Raw genomic sequence first — 27721 nt, forward strand, 5'->3', positions numbered from 1 at the left:
AGCCGCTGCCTTCACTAGTAGGACCAAGTATTGATTTTTGCTCCAGATCCCTAAGCAGCCCCCTCAAGGATTGAACTCGCAACCCTGGGTTAGCAGGCCAGTGCTCAAAGCACTGCGCTATCCCAACCCCCAACCTCATTAAATATGCTAGCTAAAACTTTTAAAAATTCATAACTATCATGGCTCTGAGGTGGAGAAAGACTCCAACTTCTTCTGCTTTATGTATATTTTCTGAAACTGAAAATCCAACAGTTGGGGTCTTGTTTCTCTGTTCAGAAATATGGCCCTCCTGTGCTACTATATATTTTTGTATGCTGTTTATTTTGCAATTTAAAAAATTCATGCTTCTGTATTAAAGGAAAGACAAGCCCCAGAATAGTTAGTGTTAAAATGATAACCAGTGTCTGTCAGTGTGACCCTGAAAGCTTAAAATGGGATGGTATATGTACTTAAACTTTACACTGTTTTCTTTTAAAGCCCCAATTAACAAGTGAAATATCACATTGTGCTGTATAGCAGGCTTTTCTCTTTATGTCTATTCCCTTCTATTCTAGAACATTTAAGAAATTTAGAGAGTTTTGGTGCATTCTAATAAGGTGATAGAAGTGGAACAAAAACTGAATGGCATCAACAAAATTCTTGATTTTAAACTAAGACTAGATTACAAAAATTGTAAATTCATCTGGTGATAATCTACTGAGTATTTAAAGTCTTCATTTGCAGTGCCAGTTACTTTGTGTTGTTTTGCATTGGATTCTTGTTTTCTTGGGCCATGTTACCACAGTGGTCCCTTCATCCCTTGGAATCTATGAAAACCATTGTGATCAAGTCTGACGTCCTGTCCGACACATACCACAGAACTTCCCCAAAATAATTCCTGGAGCAGAGATCTTTTAGAAAAACCATCCAATCTTGATTTAAAAATTGTCAATGATGGAGAATCCACCATGATATTATTAAATTATTCCAGTGGTTCATTACTCACACTGTTAAATGTACACCTCATTTCCAGTTCGAATTTGTCTAGCTTGAACTTCCAGCCATTGGATCATGTTTGACCTTTCTCTGCTAGACTGAAGAACCCATAATTAAATATTTGTTCCTCGTGAAGGGACATATAGACCAGAGATAGGCAAACTTTTTGGCCCGAGGGCCACATTGGGGTTGCAAAACTGTATGGAGGGCAGGGTAGGGAAGTCTGTGCCTCCCCAAACAGTTTGGCCCCCATCCCCTACCTGCTCCCCCTCCCCTACTTCCCGCCCCCTGACTGCTTCTCTCAGAACTCTCGACCCATCCAACCCCCTCCCCTCGCCCCCCAGCTCCTTATCCCTGACCACCTCCCCCCAGGACCCCCCTGGCCCTAACCGCCCTTCTGGGACTCCCACGCCTGTCCAACCCCCTTCCCCCATCCCCTGACTGCCCCCACCAGAACATCTGCCAGACCCAACTGCTCCCTGTTCCCTGATTGCTCTCCGGGACCTCCTGCCCCTCATCCAACCCCCTCCACTCCTCGCCTCCTTACCATGCTGCTCAGAGCAGCAGGATTGGCTTATTGGAAAGCCTGGGATGTGGGCAGGCACAAGCCACATTGCCCGCGTGGCAGCAACAGCATAACTGGGGCAGAGGGGCAGCAGGGGAGAGGCCAGGTATAGCTTCCCCTGCCAGGAGCTCAAGGGCCAGGCAGGATGGTCCCGTGGGCAGCATGTGGCCTGCGTGCCGTAGTTTGCCCACCACTGATATAGACTGTAATCAAGTCACCCCATAACCTTTTCTTTGTTAAGCTAGTGAGAAAGATTCAAGGAGCTCAGTCATAAGGCATATTTTCTAATCCTTCAGTTCACTGATTCTCAACTAGGGTTACACATACCCCTGGGCGTATGCACAGGTTTTCCAGGGGGTACTCAATCTAGATCAGTGTTTCTCAACTTGATGGTTGTGACCCTCAGGGGCGGGTCTCAGGATGGATGTAGGGAGATTACAAGTGCAGTGCTGATACTAGGGGTGCCAAGCAGGGCCATTGCCTGGAACCACATGCCACAGGGGGCCCTGTAAAGCTAAGTTACAGTGCTTCAGTTCCGGGCAGCAGGGCTTGGGCATCAGCCCCACTCACTGCCCGGGGCTACAGCTTCAGACAAAACTCACAAGTGAAAAACCAGGCTCAAGTATCACACTGAAATGTAACCCTAATATTTATATTCCGGTTGATTTTGTAATTATATGGTAAAAATGAGAAAGTAATCAATTTTTTGGTAATAGTGTGCTGTGACACTCTTGTATTTTTACGTCTGATTTTGTAAGCAAGTCATTTTTAAATGAGGTGAAACTTTGTGTACGCAAGACAAATCAGACTCCTGAAAGGGGTATAGTAGTCTGGAAAGGTTGAAAACCATTGCTTTAGTTAATCATTTTCCTGGGTCTTTTCTGAACCCTCTCCAGTTTATCAACATTCTTCTTAAACTGTGTTCACCAGAACTGGCTGGACACAGTATTCCAGCAGTGGTCACATCAGTGCCAAATACAGAGGTAAAAAATCCTCTTTACTGCTACTCTAGAGTCCCCTATTTATGCATTCAGGATCTCATTAGCGCTTTTGGCTACAGCATACTACTGGGAGCTCATATTCAGCTGATTATCCAACATGACCCCTAAATCTTCTTCAAAAGTCACTGCTTCCCAAGGTAGAGTCCCCCATCTTGTAAGTATGGCCTACATTCTTTGTTCCTAGAGGTATACATTTACATTTAACCATACTAAAACTCATTCTTTTCACCCAGTTTACCAAGCTATCCAGATTGTGCTGTGTCAGTGACACATCCTCTTCATTATTTACCATTCCCCCAATGTTTGTGTCATCTGCGAACTTTTATCAGTGATGATGACTTTGTTTTCTTCCAGGTCATTGATAAAAATGTTAAATAGCTTTGGGCTAAGAACCAATCCCTGGAAACTGGATTAGTAAAATAATTCCTTATTTATATTTTATTAACAGGGCACTTGTCAGGATTGCAAAGTTAGAGGACCAAACCTTTGGGCATGCTTAGAGGTAAGCTGACCTACTGCAGGGGATGTGTGTGATAAATCTGGATACTCCTCGAGTGAAGCTGTATATAAAAGTTTGCAGCAATTCCTGCTCAAACAGCTATTCTGAGGGGCTTAAAATTTAACTCTAAACATTATTTTATATCAAAGCTTATCATGCATGCTTTTCGCCTCAAAGTGGTCTGCTTTGTAACCAAGATTCAGGCACACTTACATTTTGTAACTGAAAATGATCATGAGTTTAAAAATGAAATTTTACTGTCTGTTCACTGGCCTTTCCAGGGTTATTTGTCAGTGAGGTAAATTATAAAATAGCTTTAGGAAATCCTATGTTCGACCTGGTCAGAAATCCTGGGAAGGTCTTAATGCATCACAACAAATTACATTTCCTGAGTTGCTTTACAAAGAGTGGAAATACTATTGGTATTTACAGTAAATATTGACTTGTCAGAGCAAAACATTACCTGGTGCAGTGTTTCTCAAATGCAGCCACTGTGTCCGCATGTGGCCACCAGGGACTTTCCTTGTGGCCGCAACCTCCTGGGTGGTGATGGGGGGAGGGAAAAGCCAGCAGTGGTTGGGCCCTGCCCACCTCTGGAGATACAGGAGCTGGAGGCGCAGGCAGCTAGTGAGTTCCCCACCTTCCCAGGGCTAGTGGGGTCAGGCTTCAGCCCTTGGGCAGGGGGTGGAAGTCTCCAGCCACTGGGTTTCAGGCTTCGTTCCTAGGCCATACGGTTGGAAGCTCTGGCCCCAAGACCACTCCCCCCTCCAGTGCCCTTGGCCCCCTATACCTGCGTATCCACCTCCCCATCCAGGGCTTAATTTGTCTCAAAGCTTGCTGGGGCTGAGTAAGTCTGCTGTGAAAAGTGATATTTGTATGTTTGTTAATATCACTTTTCACAGCAAACTTAGTAACTGACACATCTATTTTTTTTTTTTTAAATCAAGACAAGAACATACCAAGCACCTTATTTGTGTTTCTATTCTGTTAAGCAAGGTAAAGAATAGACACAGCTGTTAATGATTTTTATTATTGAGTCTGGAAAAAAAATCCTACATAAATTACAATGATATGGACATTTATATGTGCATATTTATTTGTTTTTCCTAAAGTTAATTAAGTATTTTAGGCCACCAAAAAAATTGTTGTGAGAATCCCTGACCTAGTGTCACTTCATTATCACCAAGCAAAACAAGTAAAAAACATTTATTCAAACATTTAAAAATCCTATACAAACATTTAAAAAGTATTCTTTCTTCAGGCTTTGTCCTTACCTACTTACCTCTTTTCCCTCTCCCTCTTAAAATAATTTAACCACCTTACCTCCAGCATTAAGATATATTGCTGCGTCACCCTCCCAGCTTTTGGCATGAAGGGGGGCTTCCAGATGTTTTTAAAAAATGAATAGAGAGAATGTTGCCTCTGATTTAAGGTGCATCTCTGTGATACAAGAGTGGAAGTGCAGCTGAATCAGCTATAAAATATCCTTCAAGGTGCTGCAGATCTGCCTGAGCAGGGTTTTTCAGCTCCTCAGCTCAGATACATATCTCTTGTCAACACTCAAATCTGGGGGTGCGTCTTCACTACCGGCCGTATCGGCGGGTAGCAATCAATTTCTCAGGGATCGATATATCGCGTTTCATCTAGACGCGATATATCGGTCCCCGAACGCGCTCCTGTCGACTCCGGAACTCCACCAACGCGAACAGCGGTAGCGGAGTCGACAGGGGGAGCCACGGACGTCGATCCCGTGCCGTGAGGATGGTAGGTAACTCGATCCTTGGACTTCAGCTACGTTATTCATGTAGCTGAAGTTGCATATCTTAGATCGATCCCCTCCCCTAGTGTAGACCAGCCCTGGGCTAAAACGTGACAGGGTGCAGTTTGTATATATTTCTAAAATTGCTTTCCATTCCCCCCTCCTCTTCAAGAGAATCCTGGTTGCAAGAAAAATAACAGATTTTTCTATTCTTTCTCTCAAAAAGAGAGAATATTAGCTGAAGTATTATACAAGTTCTCATTAAGCTATTTTTTAAGCTACCAAATTACATCTAAAAAAACTTTTAGCAGGGAAAACCAAAGTGGAAGGAGTGGGAAGGATCGGAAGATCAGGTGGAAAAGTCACAAAACCAAAGGAGGGGGGAAAAGAGAGAACACCAGGCATTTGCTAAACAAAAATCATTTTTTGTCTGTTTTGAATTTATATTCGCTTTAATCTGGAACACTTGGACATTTATTGAACAATTTATTTTAATTTCCTACCAGTATTTCCACAGGGTGGTATTTTAGTCACAATAAGACACTTCAAAGGAGGTGTCATGGTGTGATATCTCCTCTTCTTGGATGATTTGGCACCTTGCCTTCCCATTTGTTCTTAACCCAACACCCAGCACGTGGTGAGATCCCAGCATGATAGAAACTTAATTGTGCCTCATTGCTTAACCAGTACTTATCTTCTATAAATGCGTGCTATTAAAGTTGTAGAAAGCAGTTAATGTAAGTGATGTTTAAGTACCAATGCTTTGTGTGAGCAGCATCTGTGTATATATGTTAATGTACACAAACAGTATGTACAGATTACTTAAGTGCTTGTGTTTGGTGCTCATGGAAATGGGGACTAATAGCAATATCTTGAGGTTAGTGTCATACTGACAGCTTCAGGTTTGCATACCAGCTCAGCAAATACATGTTAGATCAGAACTGTAATAACAGAATTATTCAATTATAAATAGACTCTGCATTTTGTAACTCAAATATGGCACATACTTAAAGATGGAGTGTTGATGGCTATTAGCCTTCAAGGGTAATAAATATGTAGGTTATAAAATGTTCAGATGGTCCGTAGCCTTGATGTGCATATAAATGTGCCCTGATGTTCAAATGATTGACATTGAATATTAACAATTTTGACAGATTAGAGGCTAACTCTGAATTAAAGATCCCAGATAATACATACACAATCGAGAGTGGCATATTTACATTTTGTGGCATTTCAGAATATCTTGGACACTTTGTTTTTTAAATAAGAAAAAGATCAAGTTAAAATGGCTGAAGAAGACATAAATCGAAAACATTGTCTAAGCCCACCCTCAAAATCAAGGAAGTTCAGAGGAAAATCTTGCAGCATTCTCATTGCTTTACTATATTATTTATTGCAATCCTTACCTTGCATGATACCTTGCTCTTTTCAGAATCCTGCAAATATACAATAGCGTCAATTAAAAATGCATTTGGAAGCCTTATCGCTTTGTTTGGCAGGTATGTTTTGACAACTTACTAAAAAGAATTAACAGAGTATACTGCACCATAATTATTTCTCTTATTTTTGTTTGACAGAATAGATGTTCGTATGTTGGCTGCGGTGAATCCCATGTAGATCACAGTACCATACATTCTCAGGTAGGTGTCTGTATGTGTGTGTGTGTGTGTGTGTGTGTGTGTATATACACACACACACACGTATAAGGTTTCATTCTAGTTTTTGTCATCTAGAGTCTCTCCATCAAATTGTAAAAGCCCTTTATTCTAGGACAGCAGCTTTTTTCCCTGTGACTCCTTAGGGGAGGAGGTGGAGGAAGGGAAGTATAGTTAGACTATTCTTCTTGTTTTTGACCAGTGCAGTCAGGTAGTTTTTCGTGAGTTGAAGCTTTGCTTGTTGATAATGCCTTCTTGCCCTTGGGGATCATGTCTAATTCATTTGGGGGCCCGTTTGTTTATAATATGATTATGCAGCTACATAATTATTCATCAATTTAAATGTACTGCGTAATTTCCTCCCCAACATAAAATGCCTCATGCATCTCACTTGGGAGTTAACACTGCAGTTTAATTATGCTCTTTTAGATTAACTATTTCATTGCTGATCATTTTAACAAAAATTCTTTATCACTGTTGGATGTAGAGGCAGGCAGTAGGTCTGGGTGCAGTGGAACAGTTAATTACTGTCAAGGTGTAACAAGGGAGGAGGAATTTTGTCTCCCTGGTGCAACATCCTGCTTCTCCTTGACAATTTCTGGAAAGCATCTTTGTGCTTGCAATATACAAATCTGCATAAAATATATTGAATTTAATGTTGAAATCAATAATGAAGAGTTTGTACTAATGTGAGGAAGGGGTGGAAAAATCATTATTGCGTAGTCCAGGATTCCTGCTCCATAATTCAGGTGTAGTGTGCAGCTTAGCTCACAGAACCTTGTTCATAATTCCTGCAACTCCTAGCAGCACTCTGCCGTCTGACTTGTGTTTGAAGGCATTACGAAGTTTTCGTCTTTTACGCTTCTCAGACATTATTATATAAACAGCAATGTGTTGTTTTTTTTAAACAAATAGATTATGTCTTCCTAGGTATTATGCTTGGGTTAATTGTCTGTCTGCACTGCAGTAGAAGACCTGCAGCATGGCTGCAGCTGGCCTGGGCCAGCTGACTTGGGTTCACAAGACTATAAAATTGCAGAGTAGATGTTTGAGCTTGGGCTGGAGCCCAGGCTCTGGGACCCAGTGGGGGTGATTTCAGAGTCCAGGCTCCAGGCCAAATGTCTACACTGCAATTTTCAGCCCTGGAGTTGAAGCCCCATAAGCCTAAATTAACTGACCTGGGCTCTGAGTCTTGGTGCCACAGATTTTTGTATTGGATTATATATGTACCCTCTGTGGATGTTTTTCTCTCATGACTTGAATCTACAGCAGAAAGATCTTTGGAAAGATTGTGTAAGTCTTTGAATCTTTAGAGAAAATATACTTTCATGTAGGGCCATTCACTTTACTGTGCAGCCTTCTCTTCCTGACCTCCAGTATATTGCAGTATAACTTAGGAAGCTCTTAGAGAATATCTGAACATTTGGAAAATGTAAATCATATAATAAAGTGCCTTTGTATAATGTACATATTGATGTACTGCTTCAGTGCATCTCTTACCAAGCTTAGAACCTGATCATGGGGACTGTGCCTTCAGTTATGGGGTAGGTACGGCATAGTTAGATGGGATGCTCTGTGCATATGGACACAGTGCCCCACTTTACACAAACCATCTGGAACAGAGTGAACCTTCTTGTGCATTTGCAGTGGCCATTGCCTAGAAGTCCTTAACCATGCACGCTGCAACCTAGTCATGAGATCAGGCAGATTTGGTAAATCCCTGGTGTGAGGTGACCAAAACAGTCGAGTTCAGTAAGAGTGCTAGAAATGTCTGTGCATATCAAGAAAGAGCAAAAAAGCTGGCAGAGTTGGGGATTGACTGGATCAGTGACAGGAGTGGATTAAGCAGCTCAAAAGCAACTACTGTAAAGCGAGGGATGCGAGCCACACCTTTGGGAACATTCCATCATCCTACCTCTTTTAGAAGGAGTTTGACAGGATGCTGGGTACTGTGCTGAGTGTGGAGCCAACAGTGTGTCACCATCAGTTGGGATGGCGACCTTCTGAACCCTGAATCAGAGGGGAGCTGGAACAGGCTAGCAAAATAACTCTGGTGCTCACACTAGTTCCTGAGGAGGCTTTGCCACCACAGCAGCTGTAGCATGTCCTGAGTCTATACTCAGAGGGGCAGTTTAATGACCCTCAGGAGGAGCAGCCTGCCGCAGAACCAGCAGAAGTAGCCCCAGAGCCTGGTAAGTTTCTCGCTCCATGTTTGCTGCTGCTGTTTGTTGTTAAAGGAATGGGAGGGATTTCTGTGTTTTTGACCCAAAGCAAAATATATTACTAGCTATGGGTAGCAGCATACATCCACTAATGGTAGAATGCGTGCCAGTGCCTTGATATCAACCCACTACTACCACCATCACGTGGAATTCAAAATGGAGACCAGGAAGCACAAACAACAGTTAAACAAGCATTAACACTTTCATTTTTACTTGATACTTGTTGTGACGAAGTTCCTCCTCTACCTTGATGGGTCCTGCGCTTATTGGCGGATTTGCTCGCCTCAGCGATTCACCATGTGGGTCAGGAAAGAGCCCAGAGACCTTTCCCTTTAGTAGAAGCCACAGTCTAGGTCAATTTCTCCTGTGTCTAATCAGGAGTTGAGAGCTTTGGGGGCAACCCGGGCCCGCCTTCTACTCCAGGTTCTAGCCCTGGGCCCTGTGGACTGCAACTGTCTAGAGTGCCTCCTGGTACAGCTGTGTGACAGCTGCAACTCCCTGGACTACTTCCCCATGGCCTCCTCCCAACACCTTCTTTATACTCACCACAGGACCTTTCTCCTGATGTCTGATAATGCTTGTACTCCTCAGTCTTCCAGCAATATGTCTTCTCACTCTCAGATCCTTGTGCGTCTTGCTGCCAGCTCCACACGTGGTCCTGTCGGCGTACGCTGCCAACGTGCTCCTCGTTGTCCAGGACCTGGGCGACTTGGTGCAGGTGGAGGCTTGCCAGGCCTTCTACTCGGCAGCCTCCTCCGCCTGGGTCAACTGGGTCACGAGCTCTGGCCTGGAGGTCGGGGACAGATGGCAGGCGAGCTCCCCCCCACCTGTGCTTCAGGCCATCCGGTGGAGCGCGGGTCTGCTGCTCTATCTCGGCGTTTACCTTTCTGCCCCACGTCCGTCTCCACTGGAAAACTAGTACTGTTTAATGGGCAGGGTGACGGAGCGGCTCCCGAAATGGACAGGACTACTCTGGAGCCTCTCCCTCTGAGGGAGGGCACTGGTGCCCAATCAACTAGTCCTGTCCATGCTCTGGTACTGACTCAACACCCTGGTCCTGGCTTCCTGGGCTTCCTGGCCCACCTCCAGACGGTGATTCTGGAGTTCTTTTGGCCAGGACTGTACTGGGTCTCTGCAGGGGTCCTCCACCTGCCCCTGGAGGAGGGAGGACAGGGCCTGAAGTGTCTACACACTCAGGTCCATGTCTTCCGCCTCCAGGCCCTGCAGAGGCTCCTTTATGGTGCAGGTAGTCTGGCGTGGACTTCCTGCGCCGCTTCCTAGGGCTCCGATATGACCAGCAGCTCCTTTATGACCATCTGAGAGGTCTTCTGTGAGACCTCTCCGGGCTGCCAGTCTTCTACCAGGACCTCCTCCGGACCTGGAAGCTGTTCTCTGTGACCACATCCGTGGCTGCCACCGAGGGAGCAGATTTCCTTGCAGAGCCCCTGCTACAGGAGTCCCCCTCAGTGCGCCTGAGGTTGGTCCTGGCAGAAGTCACCAGAGTCAGAGACCTCCTGGACTACGACCGGGAAGACTGGCTGGATCCCCTGATGCTCGCTCTCCGCATGGGGCTCTCCAGGCCTCGTACTCCCCAGTGCATACTTCAGGAGGTGAGAGCCGCTTTGCTGCCTGCTGCTCGGGCCTACCTCAACCGAGTCCTGCGAGAGGGCACGCCTTGCCCACCTTCCACCCCAGGCCCTCCGGACCTTTTCATCAGGCCCCTGTCCCATGGATCCAACCGGCCCCCTGCCACCCTTTCACCATGAGCCGGCTGCACGACTTGCAGCCGGTTTGTTTCCCGACCGCGCCAAGGAAACATTTATACACGCTCGTGCTCCACACCTTTCACTTCCTCACCCTCGTGTCCCGCCCTGACAAAAAGTGACGGGACCTCCTGCCACCGCTAGAGGGTGAGGTGCCCTGGTGGGCCAGCCTATACTCTTCCCTGGTCCTGAGGCCCACTGGGGATATCGGTTGGCGGCTCCTTCATGGGGCCATGAGCACGGGTGTGTACTTGGCACAGTTTACCCTCATCCCAGACACCTGCCCCTTCTGTTCATGAGGGAGACCATGGGGCACGTTTACTTGGAGTGCGCCAAGTTGCAGCCCCTATTCCAGCTCCTCACAAATATTTTGTTAAGATTTTGGTTGCACTTTTCCCCTCGCCCTTTTATTTATGCACTCCCTATCCGTGGCCCCACAAAGCCTCCTGGCTAAAACGGCCATCCATAAAACCAGGGAGAGGAGGTTAGCCGATGGGGTCTCCTGTGGCTGTGGGGCCTATTTCCAATCCTCTGTCCGTTCATACATCCAGGCAGAGTTCCTCTGGGCGGCGTCCGCTGGCTCCGTTGACGCCTTCAAGGAGCAGTGGGCGCTGTCCGGCGTTCTCTGCTCGGTGTCCCCATCCGGTTCCCTTTGTTTGACCCTTTGACCTCACTCCCATCCATGTTGTCTGATTAGTTGTCCCCCAGAATTATTTGCTTTTCAGGCCCTGTGGGCTGGCCCCAGCTCTCCAAGGAAGTAGGGGACAGTTGGGCTCTAGCTGCCCAGCTTCCTTGTCCATTTCATGACTCCCCTGGAGCAGTGACATTTGACAAGAGAGCTAACAGCCAATGTAAGTAACAGTGTCTACACAGACACCGCAGCACCCTAACTACACTGACATAAGCCTTATCCCTGTCATGGAGGTGGAGTTATTTTGTCAGTGCTGTAGGGTACATACATTGGTGGGACATAGCTGTAACGCAGACACTGACATGATTAGGTCAACTTAAGCTGCCTTTCGTCGACCTAACTGTGTAGTGTAGACCAGGCCACAGAGTGCTGCATATATGGCCCACAGTGGTAAATAGGTTCAGTGTCATTGCTTTAAACATATAACATTTGTAAATTTTATCTTACCATTGTTTGTGCTCTTTCACTCTAACTCTGTTGTGTCCATGGAGCTTCTGGGAACCGAAGCATTCCTCTTACAATATACTGAAGCAGCATTATCGAAATGTCAGTTTTTGGCTTTGAGATTCTATAGGCACTTAGCGGATGCACTGAACCATTTTTGAAATACTGAGACAATGTACTGTTGGACATGCAGGTCCTTCAGCCCCTGCAGGCCCTTGTACCTCGCCAGCAAAGCCAGATTGCAGCAGGAGCCTGAGATTTCAGACTGTCACAGACTAGTGTTAGAGTTTCTGTGATAAACTTATGGGATATTCTAGACAGGGCCAACAAGCAGGTGCAATATGAAAGGGAAAAGGATTCATGACAAGTGGAAAGGCACAGGCTGAAGAGCATGAGGACAGAATTGTAGTGTATGAGGAGACTCTGGCAATATGATTTTTGGAGCAGGAACGTTGCTTGAGGGAGAAAGATAGAGTTCAACAGAAAGACCTATTGAGAGGCTGCTTGTGCTAATAATCACAGGAGTACAGAATCCTGCTGCTCCTGCACGACATCCTGTGTTCCCTCCATGAGACCATGTGCTGCAGACCACAAACGTTTTGGAAAATTCTATGTTGGTTGACTCCTGCAACTGGGATTTCACACAACTGAAGAGGGCAAATATAGCTCACTGCAGGCCTCTGCCCCTGTGCAGGGGCACCAAGTGCCAAAAGTGCAAGAAAAGGAAAGGAGAACTGGCGGTGGGGGCAGAGAACATGGAAAAGTAGGACATATTTGCTTTTTGGCACTAGTTCCACTATTTGCACAGTTCACTGTTAGTGCATAAAACAATGTTTTATTACTGGTTTTACAGCTGATGTTGGTTTATTGCTATTGTTTTGATAGAGTAATGACAGCTGGCCTGCCTGACAGTGCTTTAATATTTTTTTTTGTAATACTGCCATGTTCACAAATAGAGGCTTTTATTTTATTAAGAAAGTTTATTACCATCACTGCATTCCATAAGATAATGTGTATTTTAAATAATAAACACATGATGAGGCACACTGTCTGGCTGAGTGTTCTGGTTCAGCAATCCATTTCTGTCTTAGGTCCGTTCAGGGGGAAATGGCTCGCCTTTGGCTTTACAAAGATTGAGTAGGGCACAGGAAGCTACAACAATGCAGGCAGCATTGATGACACTGGATTCTAAACAGTTCTATAAATGGTCCCAGAGGGATTTCAGTCTGCCAAACACTCATTTATTCACCATTCTACACTTACTGAGAGTGTAATTAAACCTTCTGGCCAGGGCCTCTGAGATCAGGATACAGTTTCATAGGCCAAGGCAAAAGGTAGTATGCGGGATTCCCTAGAATAAGAGTGGGGAGAGTTACTCCATTTATGCCAGCATTGTCTGGTGAGAATTGTTTCCTAGCCTGACCATGAAGGTAGATTCCTCGTCGGCAGGAAACCTTGGCATCATGGACTGTTCCAGTACAGCCCATTTTGGCATCCATAAATAGGCCTCTGTGGTCCACAAGGACCTCCATAACAATAGTGTAGTATCCTTTGTGGCTTATGTACTCATGTGCCTTTGAGGGCAACTCTGGGCACATGAATCCCATCAGTGGCTCTGGCACAGTTAGGAAGCCCCATTCTCTGAAAACCAGCTGTAATTCAGGGATATTGTTTAAGCCCACAGCCTTATGGTAAATCACACGCCTGATTGCCACAGAAGCCTCCACTGCCACTTTATCCACAGTTGTCTTTCCAATGCCAAACTGATTAGCAATGGACTTGTATCAGTCTGGAGTGGCCAGGTGGATATAGCAACCTGCTTCTGTGGCCATCCTCTTGCATGTGTCATGACACTGGAAGGTTGGGGCAAGCTGCTTACAAAGCTCCAGAAATGTAGCTTTCTTCTTGTGAAGCTTCTCATTAGTAGTCATTCCAGGTCCACATGACAATGTTATCCCACAAGTCTGTGCTTGTTGCGCTGCTCCAGAAGCACTGATTTACATTGGGGCATCAGCGGCTATACTGAGAGTCACAAACAGCATCAGCCAGTTTGAGTTACTATGTCTCTAACGTCGTCATCCTGCTCCAACAGGTGCCTTTGGTAGGTGAGAGAATGCTATCAATATGTCCAAAAGATGGCCTAACAGGATGTGTCAGTGGGCTGCAACAACTTCCTGTAAGGTGCAGTGTGGACAGTTTTCCCATAGTGCGCTATGAACAGAGGAGTAGAGCAGCTTCAGCTGTGGAGAGCACTAGGAAGCCTGGGATAGGCTGGTTTGACTCGGTTCTGCATAATACAGTGTAGATGCTTTAGCATCAGTATGAGACTTCAGTTAGGAAATTCTAAACCGAGTGAGATTTTCCTTCTTCCTCTTTTTTGTTCAGAGGTATTCAGGTTAGAAATGTTACTTTTAACATGCCCTTTCTATGGACATATGTGGGCTATATGTCTAACTTGATGCAAAAATGCTTTGTTATTCAGGCTTGAACCCTATTTATTCCATGACAATCCATTACAGATGCATTGCTATTGTTTAGTCAGTCAGCAGTTCGTTCTAGTACTGCTGAATCCAGGCCCAGGCTTAGGCCAAGGTGTTGCCCAGGTGATAATATTGTGCTAGTAATTAGGTCTCGGGTTAGAGCACTAAGGAGAACAGCAAGGGGTCTCTCTTTCTAGCAGTTTCAAAGGATCCCCATTACAGTTATTACAACAGAGTCTGGTCTGTATACCATGACAGGCAGTACAATGCCCTTGTGACCACAAGTCTCAATTACTGAGATTTCTCTTTGCAGGGTAACACAGCTGCATGCAGCTAGGCCAGAATATAATACATTTGTTCATTGATTGGAGCAGCTGTGTTCATATTACATCCACCCCATGTTGTGGATCTTGGCTGTCTACCAAGTATCAGGCTGACTTTAACCTGGCACTATTGATTATTAAAATCGTAAATGGCATAGACCCTGGATATACTCAAGGGCTCCTCCATGAGTTTTACCACATAGGAATCACATCTCAAATTGGCAGTGATTGTAGCTTTGTGGCCCCTTGGATATGGATCCAGTGTCCCCTGACAATCATTTTGGATAATTTCTTTGTGCGTCTATTAAATACCTTAAGACTTTTGCCTAAGGCCTCTGGGACTTTTTTTAATCATTATTTGCCCTATATGTAATACCTTAACATCCCTTTCTCCTTGTATTGAATTTTTCATGCGTTTTTACTGGTTTCAATTTCAAGTAGAGGTTTTCTTTTTGTGATACTTAATTTTTTTGCTTTATAGCACAATGGTTGGGAGGTGGCTTATAAATGTGTTTCAACATGTTGGGAAATGGATGTACACAAGTGATTAAAAACTTTGATTTCATTAACAACACCAGTATCTAAATTCCATAGATCAGTAACCCAAAAAGCTCTGTAGCAAAAGATATAGAAAAGTATACTGCTTTCAGTATTGTTTAGGAAGAAACTTCCTGTTACCCTCATGCTCTTTCTCCTTTCCCATCCTTCAGCATTCTCTCCTATTTTTACTTCTTGCAGTTTATCTTTAATTAGAATAATTATATATGAGGTATGGATCTTTTTTACTGTTCACAACAGGATAGCATATCAATCAGGATTTAGCCTTAGTGTGTTGTTGTAATATAGCTAATATTTAGACACTGAGATACTATATTAGGATTATATCACAATCTGATTTGCTAATGACTAGCATTAAAGATCAGTTTTACAATTTTTAAGTAAAATAATATATTGTGTGAGTTACTTGTAGGGTATTTGTAGAGTGGGTGGTACCTGGCATTTCTTGCACCTCTTAGCATTGTACTGAAGTTTATTGCTGCCTCCTTGCACCCTAAATTATTGTTTGTATTTTTCAGGTAGCACAAAGGGAAAGATAGATTTATCTGCTGTCATTTCTAACAAGGTCTCACATTCTTATTCAGTTTCCTTTAATTTCTGGACAATAGCCCATATCTAACTGGAGCTCTTTTTATCCATTTAATCCATCCCTCTAGTATTCTAGATAGCCATTTCTGATCTTTGTTACTTGATATGTGGAGTAAAAAATCCCTAAAGTGGCCTTTCTAGCTTGAGAAACAGTTAAGGTTGATGTCAGTTTGTCACTCCCTCTCATTTTCACTAGCTTCCTTGCTTTCTCTCTCTTGCATTTGGCTGTGCTAGAAATAATTATTTTTAACTCCTCCACTTTGAGAATACTGAGCCCTTGCTAAAGAGGTTTGTAGCAGTTTACTGTAGGCTTCTACATAGCTGAAGCTGCAGGTGAAGGCTTATACTGATAATTAAGGAAGTTCTACTTTAATTATTTCAGTTACTCTGCTGAAAATGCATGTAGGAAATATCACCATTTCTAGCAGCTTTGTTATCCAAAAGTCTGCAAGTCAAAAACATTGGTATTGTTCAAGGGCATATTAACAGAGAAAATGTTATCTGTAGCTTACAACAGCTTGCACAAGAGGTGCACTTTGCCCCAAGCTCTGTGTACTATTAAGGAACCATAGTAGGCTGTGAGCAGGAACTCGGTGGAGTGGCCGTATGAGGGAAGGAAGGTGTGGAGGGTGTGGGTGTAGAAAAGAGTGTTTTTAAACCCTGTGCAACACCAAGGCTGTTTCTGTGCCATTATTTATGATAGCACTCGCATGTGTTGTGCACTTTCCAAACACCCCTGTAATGAGAAGCTTACAATTTTTATATATGGTATCATTTGAGTCACTGTAGGCAATATGTGAGGAGTCTTTCAGCAACACTTAAATGTGACAATGTACCACTTTGAGGATGAGCTTGGGGAATATCATATCATACACAGAAAGCCATGTGGAAGAATTCACAAGGTTGATTTATGTGAGAAGCTGGCAAACTGTCAAAAGAGGCTTGGAGACTTGGTGGAGCAAAGGGACAGGGGGCAACATGAAGCTTGAGGGGGCCACTTAGGAATCTAGGGCAAAAATCAGTACTTGGTCCTGCTAGTGAAGGCAGAGGACTGGACTTGATGACCTTTCAAGGTCCCTTCCAGTTCTAGGAGATAGGTATAGCTCCTATTATTATTATTATTATTTATTTATTAAGTTTGTAGTTTTCTAGGAACTGAGCTAAAATGTCTCATTTTATGTTACATATGACAGCTGTTTAAGGGCCAAAGACTTGATTACTTGCTATCTCCAGGGGAGATTTTTAAATACTGACCTAGAGGTGAAAATACTGTTATCCCGTTGGTAGGGCGCTAAGTATTGGTAATTCATGGCTGTGAAAAACGCATCACAGTCCATGAAATCTTGCACAGGGCTGGGGACTCCTACCCTGTACAGGGCTCCAGCTGCTAGTCTCAGCTGGGGATGGGGAGGAACAAGACTTCCTCTTCCCCTGCAGAGCTGCTCCACAACCTGCCCCCTACAATAGCCTTATGACCCTCCCACCCTGACTGCCTTTGGGTTGGGACCCCCTACTATTACAAAACCTTGACATTTCAGATGTAAACATCTGAAAATTTGAAATTGACTAATTTTAAAATCATCTGGCCATGAAATTGACCAAAATGGACTATGAATTTTATAGGGCCATACCAATACCCAGATACTTTCTTGGCAAATGAATTGTAACAGTTTAAGATGATTATGGACCACACTGAGATCTTCTCTTTTCAGATTGTACTGATAGTTAAAGCAGAAATACCTCTTGGATGGTGTTTGTGATGTGGTTTAGACCCCTTCAATCTAGGTGTTGCGAGTTAGAAGCTTGGGTTTCAGGAACAGCTGAATTGCTGCTAAATTTAGCATTTTTACCTTGTACATGTTAGTCTTTTTTGAAAGATTTCACATATTAATACAGTTCTGGGTTGGACACATTGAGGTTTAATGTAAGTTCCAAAATGATTTTTTTTTCTTCTGTTTTAGGATACAAAGCATTGTCTAACTGTCAACCTTACCACCCTGCGTGTCTGGTGTTATACATGTAGCAAAGAGGTGTTTTTGGATAGAAAATTGGGATCTCATTCTCCATTACCAAATGCCAGACTGTCTCACCAAACACAAGGAAATAGTGTACAGGTACGTTCTTTAAACAAGTGAAATACACACAGACCTTGTTTTAGCTGGGCTTTGTCTTATTTCCCAGTTGTGTCTTATCTGGTGTTGGAAATAATATGATTCTCTGTATTGTGCTCTTCCCTTCTTATGTCTCTGAGGACTAATGCACCTTAACGTCCAATCTACATTAAATCTTTCTGTGTATCACTCTACTTATTTTCCAAGAATGATGTTATGAGTGTATTTTATTTATTTTTTTTATTCAGCCAGAGAATATGAAGTTACATTTGAGTTTTTAGGACGGGAATAATCGTTTAGCTTTGCTTCCCATCCTGTGGTTAATGAGAAGTTTTTAATTGTCATATTCAGATAATTACTGGTTACTGGCAGAAGAGTAAGTTGTTTTGGTGTCTGTTTATGGAGCCTCTAGCCAAAGAAAGGTGCAAATTCACACGGAGACACAAGTATCGTGTTTATCAAGAGAAACATGCAGGCAACTCTCAGTCTGTATTCATTCAGCCACTAATATAACATAATTTAAGAGGATTTGCATGATCTTATATTTCTGGTATAGCTCAGTAAAACTTACTGGGTTTGCATTGTTATAAATTACTAACAAGGTATGTAATTTTTTTCTTACTGGAGATTTTTTTTTCTCATTCAGCAATAAATCCACAGTTGTTGTAGTAATTCTGGTCTCTTGACCTATGATATATGCTTCCTCAGAGGACAGAAGTAAATGGTCTGTGTGGGGGGCGTGTGTGTGTGTGTGTGTGCTTTTAAAAGAAAAGTGAACGGAATAATTTAATCATGAAAGCATGCTGTCATCAAAGACACATTAAGATACAGTTAAGTCATCAAAAAGCTGATAGTATTTGTAGTGCAGTTAGGATAATATAAGCTTTTCCACATTTACACATGGCCAGGATTTAGGAAACTTTATAATGAAAATGAAACTGGAAATCTATATTTCTAAACTGTCATTTATTTCATGATCATAACATAGTAGAGGAACTTGACTATTGTTAACACATAATTTATAACAATTAACATTTGTAGCTGAAGGAGCAAATACCTAGGGGGTAGCACACTTTTTGTAGCTTGTTTAGGCAGAGCTCATTGTGCACACCAGGGCTCCTTGCATCTCCCCATTCCTCACCTCTCCAGCTCCCTGTGTGCCACCCTCTAGCTCCCTCCCTGCCAGGGGTTTGATCTGTGCTCCATTCTTCCTTCATACCAGCATCTGTATGTGCCACCCCCAATCTTCCCTCCCCTCACCATCAGTGGTTCTTTGTGCTCCCTCATTGCCCTTCCTCTCATACCATGATCCCTTATTGTCCATCTGTGCCAGCATCTGTTTGCACCTCCCATTTCCTCCTACCCTCATTCTAGGGGTTCTGTGTGCCACCCACGCCCCTCCATGCCAGGGACATTCTGTGCTCCCTCCTTCATACTAGGGCCCCACAATTTCTCCTCACCAGGATTGTGCATCTTCCATCATTTCCTAACATACACAGAAACACACACACTAGTATCTCTCATTTCCCCTCCCCCCCATCTGCCAGGGCCTATATGCACACCACCATTTTCCCCTTTCCTCTTCATTCCCACCCCCCGTCCCCCGCCATTATTATTTGTCTGGGAGATAAGTCTTTCATGGTGTCAACATGTTAAACTCTATGGGGAGGAATGAGTAGAGAGGAGATGAGGTATTCTTAGGGTACATCCACACTGCTCACCGTATAGCGATCGATTTGTTGGGGATTGATTTATTGCGTTTAGTCTAGACGCGATAAATCGATCCCCGAATGCACTCCCTGTCGACTCCAGAATTCCACCAGGGCGAGAGGCAGAAGTGGAGTCGACGGGGGAGCTGCGGCCGTCAATCCCGCACCATGAGGACGGGAGGTAAGTTGATCTAAGATACATCGACTTCAGCTACGCTGTTCTCGTAGCTGAAGTAGCATATCTTAGATCGATTTCCTCTCCCCCCCGCCTCCGTTGACCAGGCCTTAGGCTGGAAGGTGTTAATGGGTGCCCTCAAAGAGGAGTTTGATCTGTAGATAATTGCAGAGGTCCTTGAAGCTCTGGCTGTGCTAGCAGATGTCATGGGCTACGTGTCCCCCATTTTCCTCCTTTCTGATTTTCACCAAAATTATTAGGGATCTGGTCATTGATGCCAAGAATATTTTGGAATTGATCAGATGTTGCATTCTAAAGGAATCACATTACAGAGAAATGCCATCAAGTTGAGTGTGTAACCTCATGAGCTCTTCCAGTGAATGAAAAAGAAATAGCTGAATTGGGACAAATAAAGAAAGCAGGAAAAAAAACCAGGTATTTAAAGATTCCATGTACAAGCTAAAACCATGCCATTAAAATAAACTATGCTGTATATTTTAGAAGTAGATTGGAAATACCTTCCTTGGAGAAGGTACTGACTTGCACATCTAGCACATACCTATTTCTCCCTCTGAAATCAGTGACAGTTTGCAGGACTGGACCTTTTGAACAGTGCTGTGCACATTGGAACACTAAATAATTAATATTTAGACATAACACATTTTCCTTGAGAAGCTGCATCAGAATTTCCCTGTAGTCAACAAATGAGTTATTTTAATGGACAGATACTGTTTATTTGTATGCCTAACTACTTGTTAAATTACAGCTAAAGTTCAAATACAAGAGTAAAAAATAAGTGTGTAAAGAATAAAGTGAATAAAAGCACAATATTTTGTGGGGGGGGGTTTTCTGGGGGAGAACAATAAACCCAAAAATTACAAGCAATTGATTTAAAGAAAATTATACCAGAAAATATATCATGTATTCTTTTAACAACATATGTTGGAATCTACTAAGTGGTTGGAGTCCAAGAAGATATTGGCAAAATGTATACAATACAGTATTATTAGGGAAGTCACAGAAGTTCTAGGGGAAAAATACCCCTGAAGAAATTATTGAAAAATACTTGTATAACTTTAGCTTGTTTTCAGTTTTAATATTAGTAGATTTGAAATAGGGCATAATTTTTTTAACTTAAAACACCAACCCCAGAATTTTAATTGTGTAGTGTTTCAGCTAAATACATTGGATTTACAGATGTTATTCACGTGTGCTCCTGAAATATATGCTGTCTTGACTTAAAAATAATTCTTGACATGATTGCAGAATTCATATTTGAAATGCATCCAATACCCAATTGTTTTCCTACCCTCAAGAAAGTTGCAGCGTACATGGAGTTGCATAAGGAGAAATTGGCACGATTTGTTACATTTTTGTCTTGCTTTTTACCTTGAAATTTTGTTTAGGATTTCCTCCCCTTTATGTGCTCACATAAAAATGACATAGGCAAATCATTATTGTATTTTATCTCACACTGCATCTCTGTTAGGGCTGCCAACTTTCTAATCCCACAAAACTGAACACTCTAGCTCCGCCCCTTCCCAAGGCCACACCTTTTCACCCAAGGCCCTGCCCCCCACTCACTACATTCTCTTTCTTCCCCCTCCTACCACACCCAGTGGCTTGCTTTCCCCTACCCTCACTCACTTTCACTGGGCTGAAGCAGGGGGTTAGGGTGTGGGAGAGTGGTGAGGGCTCTAATTGGGGGTGTGGGCTCCGGAGTGGGGCCAGAAATGAGGAGTGTGGGAGGGAGGCTGCGGGTTGAGGCAGGGATTTGGGGGTGCAAGGGGTAAGGGTTCCGTCTGGGGTGGGGCCGGAGATGAGGGTTTAGGGTGCAGGAGAGGGCTCCAGGTTGGGGGGAGCTTGGGGCTGGGGTAGGGGGTTGGGGCTCGGGGTTGGGGTACAGGCTTACCTCTGGCAGCTCCCAGTCAGCAGCACAGTGGAAGTGGCCAACAGCATGTCCGGCTCTTAAGCAGAGGTGTGGCAGGCGGCTCTGGGCACTGCTCTCGCCCGCAGGCACCGCCTCCACAACTCCTATTGGCCGTGGTTCCTGGCCAGTGGGAGTGCGGAGCTGGTGCTTGGGGTGGGGGCAGCGCGCAGAGCCTTGTGGCCTCCCCATCAAGGAGCTGGACCTCCTGGCTGCTTCCGGGACACAGTGCAGAGCCAGGACAGGTAGGGGCTAGCCTGCCTTAGCTCCGCAGCACTGCTGACCAGACTTTAAACACCCGGTCGGCAGTACTGTAACCATGGGGGTCCTGACCCAAAAGGCGGTCACAGGGCTGCCCAGAGGGAGGGGACAAGTGGGGCAATTTGCCTCGGATCCCGCAGGGGCCCCACGCCCCCTGGCCCGGTGGTGGTCCGGGTCTTCAGTGGCGGAGGGCCCTTCAGTCGCTCCGGGGCTTTGGTGGCATTTTGGCGGTGCGGGGCCTTTCAGTGCTGCTGAAGACGCAGAGCGACTGAAAGGCCCCCTGCTGCCGAAATGCCCCCAAAGACCCGGACTGTCGCTGGGTGTGTACAAGCGCCACAGCTCCCCTGCTTTGCCCCAGGCCACCTGAATACTCTGGGCTGTCAGGGTGCTGACCGGAGCTGCCAGGATACCTTTTCGCCACTTTCTGTCTCTTGATTAAATGGAGTGGGCCATCTGATGGCAAATTTTTGTGCTGACTTTAACATAATCCTTTATAAGTGTTGTGTTGTAATCCATAGTTATGTGGTGAATTGCAAAGCAGGCTTGCTGTTCCTGAAGCAGTAGCAGGAAATCTTAGTGTTTGGCATTGTATTTTGACTGATTTATTTTTTCCAGGTTTTCCAGAAAATGGTGCAGTGCTGTATTCTTACCATAAATACCTGCTTGAATTAGTAAGCTTTCATAGTGTAGGTGCAAACTACTTTTGCTTTACATAAAATGAAACATGCATTTAGAAGGCAGTTATTTTGAATGAACTCCTATGTTTAGGTCATAGGCATATGTTAGTAAAACTGTACTAACACTTAAAGAAAAATGGATTTATAAACATAATCACACTTATATTTTGCCTTTTCTTCCAATAAGGATTTTAAAATACCTGGTAATCCAACACTGAAGATTCCTCTAGTTACTGTATTTGATATAGAGGTGAAAGAAGATGAACTGAAGACAAGAGGTAATGAAACTGGAGGATTGAAGCCTACACAGTCAACTAATTGCTCTGTCCATGCCCTCACTTAAATAATTCCACCATATACAGTATGTGTATGTCTTTGAATCCATTCCCCAGCTGTTTAGAAATTTTCTTTTCCAGCTGGAACTGTTTTCCCCAACTCTAAAATAAGCCCTGCATTTTCAGTTTGAAGCTTAATTGCAGCATCCTTTCCTTTTCTTCCGAGAAAGGTCTCTCATGTTGTTGTTTGTAATATATCAGTCACTGATAAAGAAAGCAGTTGTGATGTTTAGTGTAGTTGCCAGTTTTCATTGGACTGAAATATGTGTCATAGCCACACTGGTCACTGGTAGTTATTGCAAATTTTGTTTTAACATTTTTGCTTTTTTTTTAAAGATGCTTTATATGAATGCTTTCTGAATACTAGTTAACATTTTGGGTCTGCAGTTCCCAGCACTCCTTTTTTAGGTTAGTAATGGATTTCATGCTCTGACAAATGCTATCAGTGCAAAAGTTAACCTAAGCCTGGTATTGATATAATGGAAAAGGGGAAAGTGTAATTAAACTCCCAAAACTGAGAGGGTTTTATTTGTCCTCCATGTGGCATCTCTTTGAAGTCTCCAATATGGATCACTTTTATAATGAATAATCTTTGTTTACTACTTCCTTCACTTTATCTTCTGGTTATTTTTACTGAACTGCTTTGTTGAGACACCGGTGAACATGTCAAGGCAATTCCTTCTCCTATCAATAATGGGGAGAGGTTTCTATTTCATGGACCTCGTGTCTCTTACCTTCTCTGTTCTCCCTTGACTCAACTAACACCAGCTTTTTGCCAGTTCAGCCTCCCTGTTGGCCCAAAGCCTTTTCCTCTGCCACTCTTGCCATCTGGCATAGCCTTCCTGTGTGTCTCCACCTCACTGTTTCACCATCTGCTCTTAGATCTTCGAAAAAAACTGGTTTTATCACCTGTCAATGCCTTAGTTTCTCTCTTCCTGCTTTTATGTGTAATTAACCCTATGAAATATTCTGGGGATACACTTTATGAAAGTTGCTGTATGGATAAAGTTGTATTCTAATTCCCATTAGCACTAATAGAGTTATGAGTATATGCTTCAAGAAAGAATAAGCTCTCACAAGTCAAATTTATCTTAATGTTTTATTTAAAAACAAATGTTAAATGTTTGTGACAAGGTGTATATTGGAGAGCAGAATGAAGCAATGCTAAATGTAACTGCAGTGAATAGTTCAGTTACTACTTGATGAAAACTATACTAATAAGTTATTAAAAACTTTGCTAAATAAATGTGTATTGAATAAAAGCCCAATCCTTTAAATGATTACACAGTTACTTAACTTTATGCTTGTGAACAATCACAGTGAAGTTAATCATGTGTTAGTGTCTGCAGGATCAGGCAGGGCCTATGAAATTATATATAATACACACACACACTATTTAAAAAAACTTTTTGAAATACCCTATTGTGTTTCAAAATGTCCTTAGCTGTGACTGGAATGCCTTCTGACTCTAAATGAGAATGTCTTCCTGGTGGGAAGAATCAGGAATGGCAGTCTGATGTAGGTTAAGCGATGGGAAAAGCAGAATCATTTAAATGGAGAGAGAGGAAGGAGACTTCCTCAGTTCCTGTAAGCTAAGTTCTATTTTTTTACTTGTTTGCTTTTTAGAAAATATTTTTGGTTAATTTAGCTGAATGAACCAAGTTTTATAAAATTAATAATGGAACTTGCAGAGTCCTGTCTCATACATCAGAATGATGAGATGCATTTCTTGTGTCTCAGTTAATTATCAAACTGTTGAGCTGCAGGCTTTGTCTGATTGCTAAATATTTTATTTTTAAACACTGTGTAACTTTTCTTGGTAATTAGAAGTAGTGATTAGATTGTTTTCAGTAGTACATTGCAATTATTCTTGTAGAAGAACTTTATTATATTTTGAGACAAACTTTTATTTTATTGATTTCATTTATACTTTGGCAGCAGTCGTATAGCCTGTTGTGCCAATAAAGTTTAATTGAATTGAACTGATAGGAGCATGTAATAGTTGCTAGTTCTGACTTGCAAGAATAGTCTTTTTGAAGCCCTTAGGATGACTCAGTGTACCAGTTGGGCCCTATAATAATTTTTTTTCCCATTATAACTTGTGCTATAGATAGAGTGAGCATATATAATGTTTGCTGAGTTAATTAAGAAAAGAAATAGTCCTAGTCTGAAAATGCGATTTTCTTGGAGAGGATGACTGAAGCTGTCCTGAATAAAGATTAACACACTTAATAAATCCGTACAGGAAAGAGAGAGAGAGAACATAAATTAACTAAAATTGATTCCTTTGCAAAAATAATTACACACTGAGAAAGTGTATGTATATTGTTATATAATCTAAATACTCGTTGCACAGATTAAAGATATTGTAAAGCCACTGATAAATCCTAAAAACCTGTCAGTTATATAATTAACAATTATAGACATCAATCATATACAGATAAACAGTAGAGTTCATTTTAACTAGTAAACTCATTAAATACAAGTAAAATTAAAACATTCAAACCCTTATCTTTATAATCTTTCTTCAAAACAGTGTCACATAAAGATACTAAGTGTGAATAAAAAGGTAAAATAAAATCCACTTACACTAGGTATTCTAATCAACCAACAGCAAAATAAGAGTTGAGATAAATTATCTGTTTAGGAATCAAATTCTGCTTAGTTACACTTGTGCAAACCTGTTGGTCTCAAAGGGCTTGCAGAGGTGTACTGGGAGCAAAATTTGACTAGTAAATCTTTGAGTGAAAAGATTATTTTCCAGCAAGGTTCTTTTTAAAATTTATCTTGCTTGATGTATTTTTCCTATTTACAGGTCTTACAGGATTGAAAAATATTGGAAACACTTGTTACATGAATGCAGCTTTACAAGCTCTTTCCAACTGGTAAGGAAAATAGCTGTTAAATGTAACTTTAAAGTAGGTATGTGTATCTGCATGTTTTCAGTTATAAACCAGACCCTCAAAAAAGTCCTTAATTTAAGTTTTAGAAAAATCATATCAGTATAAACCTCATTTTGATGTGTTTGGTAACCTCATCTTGCAGTAGCATGCATAGTGCAATTGAAATCTGTGGTATTACTTAAGAGTTGCAGGATATGTATATAGTTTCCCTAGAATAGCAGTCTGTGGGTTTGTTTTCCCTCCTCCTCTGTAATATCTCACAGCCTCAATCAAAAATTATAGTTCTAAAAACTAAAAAGAGATTTGGTCATAAATATCCAAGTCGTCTTCTAAGTGTAGGGCCATTCTTTGATACCTGAGTTGTTGTTTTATTCATTCTTTCCCAGATAGCAAAAGGTAATATCATGTGTGGGGCACAAGCAAGCTTTGAATTCCTTTTTTTCAGTTATTTTTTTAGTCTGGAAAGTTTTCAAATTGCTATTTATAATATTGAGAATGAAGTGGCATGGTGTAATCTTTTAGTGACAAAAATTTAAACTTGCCAATTTTATAAAAGCAGCTGCTATAAAACGCCTTTGATTAAACACTTGAACTGCTTGGATCTTAATCTCAAAAACAGATCAAAGAATTTCAAGATCCTAATTATATACTAAACATACATAGTGTACATAAGTAATGATAAAAATTGTAAGTGAAATAGTTTAGAAAGATTTTTATTTTATTCCTAAATATTCATAGATCAGAAAGAGCTGCCTAGCTATATACTTGGAAGTATCAGGAATATTTGGTTAATTTTTGTTTCCATTTTGTTATTAAATGTTTCCAATTATAAAATAGCCTGTCCTTCCCTTTTTAAAAAAAAGTAGGTTGTTAATTAACCTATTGACTTAAAATACATTTATTGAATTTCAGTCTTACTAACTGTTTCTTTTATACGATGAACCAAAAACAAACTGAGACTTTAATTATTATGTGTAATGACTTATTGCTGACTATTATGTTTCCTGTTTGTGACTTCCCCCTCCAAAACTGTACTGAGTTAGGATTTGATATTAATAATTATAATCCCTAGCTATTATATAAGGCTTTTCACCAATAGATTATAAAGTACTTTACAAAAGAGATCAGTATCTTTATCTCTGTTTCACAGATGGGTACATTGAAGCACAGAGAAAGGAAGTGACTACCCCATGGTCAACCCTGCAGGCCAGTGGTACAGTTAGAAATAGAACCCAGGTTTCCTGGATTCAGTACAGTGATCTATCCACTTCTCATTATTTGCCCTGAGGTCCTTGCTATTATCAAAAAATGCTCTGGGATTTTTGAAAGTCTCTTAATGAAAAAATAAATAAAAAGGTGGAAAATAACCAGGAAATTTGGCAAGAAGAGAGGGAAAGGACCAAAAGCTTTTTAGAATATATTATTTGTTATAACAAAATATGTCTTACAGATCAGGAACCAGTTAACTACTGTTTCTGGTCAGTATTAATGGTATGGGAGAGATCAAGGTTATACTTCCTAGAATTTCCTTGGGCCACCAGTTGATTTCAAATTGCTACCGTGTAAACATAATGAAAAGCACACTGTGGGTATGTCTACACTGCAGTTAAACATCCTCAGGTGACCAGTGTCAGCTGATTTGGGTTAGTGGGGTTTGGCTATAAAATTGCAGTGTAGACATAACCTAAGGCCTTGTCTACACAACAAAATTAAGTCAACCTAAGTTAGGTCGATGTACAGCCATTGCAATAATTACTACGTTTTTTCATGTCCATGCTAACTCCTTCTGTTGGCAGTGCAGGTCTTCCCCAGGAGTGCTTTCACCAATGTAACTGACAGGGTGGGGCATTGTGGGGTGTTGACCTCTCCTGGTGTGCGATGGGGGGTGGGGAGAGCCCAGGCCTGGCTGCCTGCAGATGAAGGATTGAAGGGATGAGGAGAAGAGTTCTCCTTTCCCTCCTACCCCCACAATCCCTCACTGGGAGGCGGCAGGGATCCAGGCTCTCCTCCCTCCCCACCCCCCCCAGTTCTTCACCAGGAGGTGGCGGCGGGGCTCCAAGCTATCATCTCCCGCAATGTAAGTAACACACTGAGTACACA

General features: G+C 42.4%; 1 protein-coding gene across 9 annotated transcripts in view; it reads left to right on the top strand.

The window, feature by feature from the left end:
- Window positions 1–27721, top strand: part of USP33 (ubiquitin specific peptidase 33) — a 92001-nt gene that overhangs the window by 13342 nt on the left and 50938 nt on the right. For 8 of the 9 annotated variants that reach the window (XR_007775425.1, XM_050961858.1, XM_050961861.1 and 5 more), the window contains exons 3-7: window positions 2990–3043; window positions 6377–6439; window positions 17485–17637; window positions 22571–22661; window positions 25534–25603. Coding sequence is in view for 8 of the 9 variants with exons in the window: in XM_050961858.1 (XP_050817815.1) it covers window positions 2990–3043; window positions 6377–6439; window positions 17485–17637; window positions 22571–22661; window positions 25534–25603 (431 nt within the window). In the remaining variant the exon portion in view is untranslated. Of the gene's footprint in view, window positions 1–2989; window positions 3044–6376; window positions 6440–17484; window positions 17638–22570; window positions 22662–25533; window positions 25604–26771; window positions 26835–27721 lie in introns of those variants that run through there. The other variant, XM_050961864.1, reaches the window with a different exon arrangement.

The sequence above is a fragment of the Gopherus flavomarginatus genome, chromosome 7 (assembly GCF_025201925.1).
Source record: "Gopherus flavomarginatus isolate rGopFla2 chromosome 7, rGopFla2.mat.asm, whole genome shotgun sequence".
Classification (NCBI taxonomy): Eukaryota; Metazoa; Chordata; order Testudines; family Testudinidae; genus Gopherus; species Gopherus flavomarginatus.